The following is a 9,056-nucleotide window of genomic DNA, read 5'->3' as shown; positions in this document are numbered from 1 at the left end:
ATGCGACCCTGCACAAACACCTTCCCACACAAGTCCCTCACACATGCACTCCCACTCACATGGCCCTACACACACATCCCGAACCACATACCCCTACACACACACACCCCATAAATACGCCCACACACACACTCCCTCATACAACCCCCTCACACACAAACCCGCAAATCCACCCACCCACACCACCCCACACATATTTCCCCCACACTCATGCGCTCACACAGACACACACACATTCCCTCCATGTATATCACACACACACACACACACACACACACACACACACACCAACCCTCCATATGCAAACCCCACACAAGCCACACATCCCATACCCACACACACACTCTCTTTATTCAAATCCCACACACACACAAACCCCACTCATAAACACCACACAAGCACAAAACCCCTAACACACACAAACTCACACACAAAAACACCACACAAACACAAACAACCCCCACACTCAAATCCACCCCACACACTAACACACCACACACACTAACCCACCACACATACACACCATACTCACATCCCCAAACATCAGAGACTTACCCAAATTCCCCACACACACAAACCCCAAAATAGCACCCATGGTGGAAGTGAGGGCATTGGTGCAGTCGCTGACCCATGGGGAGGTGTGGGTGAGGGCATTGGTGCCATCGCTGATGGAGGGAGGGGGTGGTGCCGTCGCTGATGGAGGGAGGGGGGGTGGTGCCTTCGCTGATGGAGGGAGGGGGGTTGGTGCCGTCGCTGATGGAGGGAGGGGGATTGGTGCCATCGCTGATGGAGGGAGGGGGGGTGGTGCCTTCGCTGATGGAGGGAGGGGGGTTGGTGCTGTCGCTGATGGAGGGAGGGGGGTGGTGCCTTCGCTGATGGAGGGAGGGGGGTTGGTGCCGTCGCTGATGGAGGGAGGTGGATTGGTGCCATCGCTGATGGAGGGAGGGAGGTTGGTGCCATCGCTGATGGAGGGAGAGGGGTGGTGCCATCGCTTATGGAGGGAGGGAGGTTGGTGCCATCGCTGATGGAAGGAGGGGGGGTGGTGCCATCGCTGATGGAGGGAGGGAGGTTGGTGCCATCGCTGATGGAGGGAGGGAGGTTGGTGCCATCGCTGATGGAAGGAGGGGGGTGGTGCCATCGCTGATGGAGGGAGGGAGGTTGGTGCCATCGCTGATGGAGGGAGGGAGGTTGGTGCCATCGCTGATGGAGGGAGGGAGGTTGGTGCCATCGCTGATGTGTCAAGGGGTGCAAGATGACGTCGTCATTGACAAGTATGGGGATGGAAGTAGCGCTGACAAGCGGGGTGGGGGCGCATGCAATGCTTGCCATGTCCTATATACGTTGATGCCCCACACAGACACTGACACACACACTCACCCTGCCACACACACCCACTCACACATACACACCCCCACACACACCCCAAACCCACACCCCTCACACACTCCCCATACACCCATCCCCCACAAACTCACACACCTCACAACCACACACACACCCCTCACACACACCACACATAACCCACACCCACACCCCTCATACACACACCCTCACACATGCCCCACAACACACACCCCTCCACACCATCTCTCCACCCATCCCACACACTCTCACCCCCCACCCACACATCCACACACTCAGACACCCCCACACTGCCCCCTACACATATTCTCACAAACACACATCTACACACACTTCCCACACACACCCATCCCTCACACACACACCACATTAACACACCATACACACACCCATCCCCACACACCCCACTCCCCACACACCCACTCCCCACAAACACACATCCCTCACAAACACACACCACACATAACCCACACACACTGCCACACACATACCACACAACACACACCCCTCCACAACACCCACCCACCCATCTCACACACACTCTCACCCCCCACCCACACACTCAGACACCCCCACACAGCCCCTAAACTTATCTTCACAAACACTCATCTACACACATTTCCCACACACACCCCTCTCGCACCCATCACTCACACACACACCCCACACTAACACACTATACACACACCACCCCCCACACACCCCACTCCCTACACATCCACCCTCCACACACATCCCTCACAAACACACACCACACATAACCCACCCACACCCCTCATACACACACCCCTCCACACCATCTCTCCACCCATTTCACACACTCACCCCCCACCCACACATCCACATACTCAGACACCCCCACACTGCCCCCTACACATATTCTCACAAACACACATCTAAACACACTTCCCACACACACTTCCCACACACACCCATCCCTCACACACACACACCACATTAACACACCATACACACACCCACCCCCACACACCCCACTCCCTACACATCCACCCCCCACAAACACACATCCCTCACACACACACACCACAGACACCCACAAACACACTTCCCACACACTCAGACACCTTCCACACTGACTCCACACAACACACAGACCACACACAATTCCCACACACACCCCACACACCCACATACTTACACACACTTCCCACACACACTCCCACTTACACACACACCCCACATCCCCACACTTACCAAACACTCACCCCACACAAACCTCTCACATCCACTTCCCACACACTCAATCCACACACTCAGACAACTCCCACAGTGACCCCACACACACACACACATCCACACTCCAATAGAATCTCTTTTCTCCCTCTCCCCTTAATCCCGTCTCCAAACCAGATTCTTGTATTTAAAGTAGACTTTGTTCCTAGACGAATATAATATGGGTCTGGAAGTCGGGTTTTAGAATGAAAGGTTCTGAAAATCGTTCAGGATAGGTCCCCCCAATTATTTCGGGGCAAATTGGAAGATGTTCTTTTATATCAGCGACATGTTCTATCAGTGAGATAATTTTGTCGAGTTCCTTCCATTTGACGTCGATGTTGTGCTTTGTACAAATGTCTGCATATATTTGTTCACTTATGGAAAATGGAAAGAAGGAAATGCACACACGCACACATACCCACTCCCACACCCTCCCACACGCACACATACATACACACAACCTCCCTCACACCCCTTCTTACACACACCCACACACATACCTACCCAAAAGGACCCAAGCACATACACTCCACACATATCCACCACACAATCCTACCCACACACCCCACACACAACCCCTCACCCATTCCCTCCATAACCCCACATGCAGACCCCAAACACACACCCCAATCCCACACACACATCCACACACTCAGACACCCCCACACTGCCCCCTACACATATTCTCACAAACACACATCTACACACACTTCCCACACACACCCATCCCTCACACACACACCACATTAACACACCATACCCACACCCACCCCCACACACCCCACTCCCCAAAACTCCAGACACACATCCCAAAGATTTTGGGGCAAATTGGAAGATGTGCTTTTCTATCAGGGACGTTTTCCATAAGTGAGTTAATTTTGTCGAGTTCCTTCCATTTGACGTCGATGTTGTGCTTTGTGCAAATGTTCTGTATATATTTGATCGTTGATATATTTGTATATATTTGTTCACTGTTCTGTATATATTCTGTATATATTGTATATATTCTGTATATACTTTTTCACTGTAAACAAAAGCCCCACATATCTGCACACACACCCTCACACACACAACCCTCCCCCACACCCCTTTTTACACACGCCCACACACATTCCCACCCACAATCAACCATGCACATATAACCCACACACATCCACCGCACAATCTCACCCACACACACCACACACATCCACTCACACATTCCATCCAACACCCCAATACCCGAACATGCAGTCCACAAACACACACCCAATTCCACACAACTCCACACACACATCCCAAATCCCACACACAACCCCAACTATTTCGGGGCAAATTGGTAGATGTGCTTTTATATCAGGGACGTGTTCGATAAGTGAGATAATTTTGTCGAGTTCTTTTCATTTGACGTCGACGTTGTGCTTTGTACATATGTTCTGTATATATTTGATCGTTGATATATTTGTATATATTTGTTCACTCTTCTGTATATATTCTGTATATATTGTAAATATTCTGTATATACTTTTTCACTGTAAATAAAACCCCCACATACATGCACGCACACACACACTACCACACACACCCAAATGCCAACAGACACTCCCACTCCCTCACACACACACACACACGCACACACTGTCCCTCACACCCCTTCTTACACACGCTCACACATATACCCACCCACAAGCACCCATGCACTTATACCCCACACACATCCACTACACAATCTTAAAAAATCAAACAAAAGATGAGAAACATTAAATCGGACTGACCCGACAGGACGGAGGAACTAAGGTCGTTTGGAATCAGCAGATGCGATAGAATCGGCAATCTCCGTCAGGCCGAGGGACCTTGAAACACCACACAAGTATAAACTAAACTGGATGAGAGGGTCCTTGCAGAGAAATGGATTGGAGTCAATCCACAGGACCCTCAGAGCAACAGAGAGGATCACTGGAGTCTCCCTCTTCCCCATCAGTGTGATCTAGCAGGATCCTTGTCTGAAGAGGCCATGCCAAATCCTGGAGAAGCCCTTTGACCCTGCCCACAGCATCTCTCAGCTGCTCCCATCAAGGAAGAGAAAGGAGGATCAGAACCAGCATCAGCAGGATGAAGAACAGCTTCTCTGCAGGGGTCGGGAGAAGGTTGAAGCACCAAAGGAACTGCTCCCACTCACCACCCGAGTGCAAACAGAGAGCGCATGTAAAATGTTCAATGATGGGAATGTATGGACATGATACTAAGGGCTGAAAGAGACTTGGAACAGGGTTTTTTGTGGTCGATCATTTATTACGAATAAAGTCTTACACGAAAGGGCAAGAAGCAGCTAAGGTTCTTCTTTCCACACAGATCTACTGTTAGTCCTCTAATTCTATGGGAACTGTCGCAGGGTTGTAGCTCCCAGTTGTTGGGATAGGCTGACACAAAGTGGTAGGTCCAGGTACTAATGAGGATGCCATCAGGTGGTTCCCCACCCCCCACTCTCTCCCCACCACCACTGCCAACATCAGTTCTTTGTATTACAAATAAAGATGAGTGAAACACAGAAGTCTGCAGACGCTGTGATTATAATTACAAACACACCGACATGCTGAAGGAACTCAGCTATTCTTTCCAGCATTCAGGCCTGAGCCCTTCTTCAAGGAATAAACAGAATAACCCAGAAGCAGGAAATCTCAGAAAGGCTCCGAATTCTGGTTAGGGGACAAATCCAGCCCAACAAAAGGTGTTAATTGGATGTGATAGGGATGAGGTTTTTCATAGCAGGCCGAGCGACCATGTGGTCAGGCGGGCCGAATCGCTGTCCCAGTCAGTTGGTACAAGATGGCATAGGCCCCCCTTCCCTTCTCATGAGAAGCATGCGTTTGGTGACACATGTTGCCTGGGAGGGAGTTGTCGCCACATCCTGGTTGCAGCAACCCCGCAACGCACTGACATCACTCCCCTAGACCAGCGCACCCCAGAGAGGAATGAGGTCGTCCCCTAAAAGCAGCACGAGAGGTTCATATAAAGGCAGTTACTGGTTCACTTCATGCTGTGTGGAGGTGCTTCATTTCAGTAGCACCACCTTTTGCAGTCACGACAAGACCATGAACAGGCTGTCAGCAAGAGAATGGGATGGGGAATTGAAGCAGGTGGCCACTGGGAGATCCCCGCTCTTGTGGCGGACATGGAGAAGTTTGTGTTTATAGGATAGCTATAAATTCCGATGAAAATACAACCAGTATAGGTTTTACTCACTCACAGGCTTCCAGAGTGGGTGAGAAAATACAAGTCTTTAGGCCAGCAAATCTTCCAGACAGGGTTCAATGATCAATTCTTCCCAACAGGGTCCCAACCTCCAAAAGGCAGCCCATTCATATATTGGTTTCCCGCCCAAACACAGCTGATTGAGTCTATTACCTATCAGATGTGAATTGTCAAAAGCTACAGTAAGCGTTCAGTAACCTTAACAACACCTTCCAGTGCCAGCTTGAAATTGTTTCTGCTCAGAGGTTTCGCCCACCATTGTTCACAGACGAAGGTGAATGATGCTTGTCAGTGACACATGGGTCTCTCTGGAGGTTGAACTGATCCCAGGGCACTGAGTTCTGGAGAAATGACCACACCAAATTTGATGTTGCTGAATGGAGGAAACACTTTCGTATGTCGCATGGCACCTTTCACTTCGTGCTGGAACTCTAAGAACCTCACCTGAAGCCGCATAGACCAGGCGCAGCAACCATGGAGCCGGGATTTCGATTAGCTGTGGCTCTGCGCTGGTATGCCACCCCTTGTGAGTATCGATCCATCAGTCCCATCTTTGGAATAGGCATCAGCACCGTGTGCATGGTGGTGCAGGTGGTGACGGCCGCCTTGACGAAGTTCCTCGGTAAACGTCTCATGTCCCTGCCCATTGGAACACGTCTCCAGGAGACCAATGACAGCTTGGTGCAAAGGGGATACCCAATGTGTGCCGGTGCCATTGATGGATCACATATTCCCATTATTGCCCCCAGCTTGCATGCTGCAGCCTACTACAATCGCAAAGGCTGGCATTCAATGGTTCTGCAAGCGGTGGTCGACCACAGATTCTGGTGAGCTAAGCCTTTATTGGTCTTTATCACATCACATCTCAATGTCTATCACTTCACTGTGCTTTCCATTCACGTTACAGCTTCTCAGATGTGTTTGTTGGCCGGGCAGTACCCATGATGCCCGAGTGCTTGCCAACTCTCCTCTGTATAGAAAGGAAGAGGACCAGGGCGGATACCACTTCCCACCTGACGTGAGTGTTCACCCTACAAAGCTCCATGTGTCAATCTTATGTATGCTTATTGTGTCAACGGTCATGTGTATGAATTAACAACATTCTCCATTGTTGTGCCTGCAGGTGTCCAAGGATGTTAATGGAGTGGAGGTTCCAGCGCATCTTGTGGGTCATCTGGCATATCCACTACGAAATTGGCTGATGAAGGGGTTCACACAGCACCAAGGACTGGATCTGGATCAGCAAAGATTTAACAAGGCCCTTAATTCTGCAAGGATAGTGGTGGAACATGCATATTGCCGTCTAAATGGCTGCCGGTGGTGCCTGTCCAACCGTCTGGATATCTCTACCACCTTAGTCCCAGGTGTTGTGTTTGCTCGCTGTGTCCTGCACAATATATGTGAGATTAACAAGGAAGACTTTCTGTCAGAGTGGACGTTGGTTGAAGCAGATGGTCCTGCACCCATTAGCACAGATTGTCGCAATCAGCAGGCCCATGGGCACCAGGCCATCCATTCTGCCATTTTGTCCATCCTGTAAGGGTATGACCCTGCCACCTAGCTCCTAATTTCCACAACTTGTTCCCCCCTCCACCCTCCCCACCCAATGCGACCACATGAGCCTACTGCCTGGCATGTTATGTGTTCTCGTGAAGTAATGGTTGCATATAAATGAGACTTGTGTGCTTGTCAAAAATGTAATAAAAAACATTTTTTGAGAAATCTTATTGCTTCATAAATATCTGAGTTCGATATAGCAATGTAAACATTTCACATTATGTTTAAACTAGATGTAAACCATGGAACGGACAAATCACATTGCAAATACCCTCCACACTTGAACACCGCAGAACAAAAACAAAAACGGTAAACACAACAAACACCTCCACCCGGCACCACAGCATTTCTGTGTTGTGCCGATTATACCTCTCGGAGGAGGGTTACCAAGTTCATTTGGCAGGCGCATCCTGCGCATTCAGGTGGCCTTCCGGCAGCCCATATTGCCATTATATGCGGCTTTACAAGTGGGGCATTTGGCCACCTGAAAGTGCCTTTTCTAAGAGTTCCTGTATCTGGCTCATTCCTTGAAGAAGGGCTCAGGACTGAAATGTTGGGAATATATCTTGATCTCCTATGGACACTGAAAATCCGGGCTGAGCTCCTCCAGCTTAACGGTGGGTTTTTAACCACAACATATAGATGCACATCTCAAGACAAGGCCACAAAAATGTGCCACCTGGGAAAATTGCATAACAGGGGCATCTTGTGGTTCCACTTGGCTGCTTCTTACATTGTTTGGCCAGGACCTTTGCAAATTTCCCAACACCTATTCTGTGTTTTCTCCAGCCTGTCAATTCAAATACACTTGTTTTCTTACTTCTCCAGTTCTTGGTTTCTCTGCTTCCTGACCTGCTTTTTCCAGCAGTTTTGTATAACTTATATTCCAGCAGTTGCTGTGGTTGAACTTTTACTGATTTAATGAATTGTTTTCATCAGAATCTAAATGTGCTTGAGTCCACGGTCAGCCATGTAAGCATTGAAATGGGTGGCCACTGGGAGATCCACCCTGTTGCAGCAGACAGAGTTGAAGTGCATTAAATGCACCCAATGATTTGGTCACTGCAGCCACCAGTTAAAAAATTCAAGAGGTTCTGCAGTCTGTGTGTCAAGAAATCCCTCTGCACCTCTGTTTTTAGTGGGAATCCTTCAACTCTGAAGTTGTGCTCTCTCGTCCTTGACTCCTCTAACATGGGAGATAATTTTACCACATCTACTGTATCCAGGCTTCTCAACATTCGAAGTGCTTCTTAGGACCCCTACCACTCATCATTCTTCTGAACACCAAGGAGTATAGTCCAAGATCCATCAAATCTTCCTCATATATTAATCCCTTCATTCCAGGAATCATTCTTGTGAATCTTCTGCAATGCCAGCACATCCTTTCTTCAATAAGGAGCCCAAAACTCTCTCCGCTACTGCAGGTGCTGCCTCGCCAGTGCCTTCTTAAGCCTCAACATCACATCCCTGCTCTTATATCCTATTATTTGCGATATGAATACCAACATTCCAATCAGCTGATTGACCACCAACATGGAAGTTAACCTATGGGGTATCCTGCACGGCGATGCCAAGGTCCATCTCCCCCAGAATTTTGAATGTTCACCCTATGCAATAATAATCTGCCCTTTTATTCCTTCTCCCAAAGTTCATGACCAGACATTTTCCTA

At 49.2% G+C, this 9,056-nt stretch overlaps 1 protein-coding gene across 1 annotated transcript; it reads left to right on the top strand.

Moving 5' to 3' along the window:
* Nucleotides 1-1,201: 1,201 nt before the first annotated feature.
* LOC138750465 (uncharacterized) lies at nt 1,202-7,551 on the top strand. The gene is made up of 2 exons (XM_069912527.1): nt 1,202-6,847; nt 6,953-7,551. The coding sequence occupies exons 1-2, from the start codon at nt 6,500-6,502 to the stop codon at nt 7,367-7,369; spliced, it is 765 nt and encodes a 254-aa protein (XP_069768628.1). The 5' UTR covers nt 1,202-6,499; the 3' UTR covers nt 7,370-7,551.
* Nucleotides 7,552-9,056: the final 1,505 nt, after the last annotated feature.

Source organism: Narcine bancroftii, unplaced genomic scaffold (assembly GCF_036971445.1).
Source record: "Narcine bancroftii isolate sNarBan1 unplaced genomic scaffold, sNarBan1.hap1 Scaffold_152, whole genome shotgun sequence".
NCBI classification, from domain to species: domain Eukaryota; kingdom Metazoa; phylum Chordata; class Chondrichthyes; order Torpediniformes; family Narcinidae; genus Narcine; species Narcine bancroftii.
The sequence above is the reverse complement of the archived record's forward strand: the minus strand, read 5'-3'. Positions and strand labels throughout refer to the sequence as shown.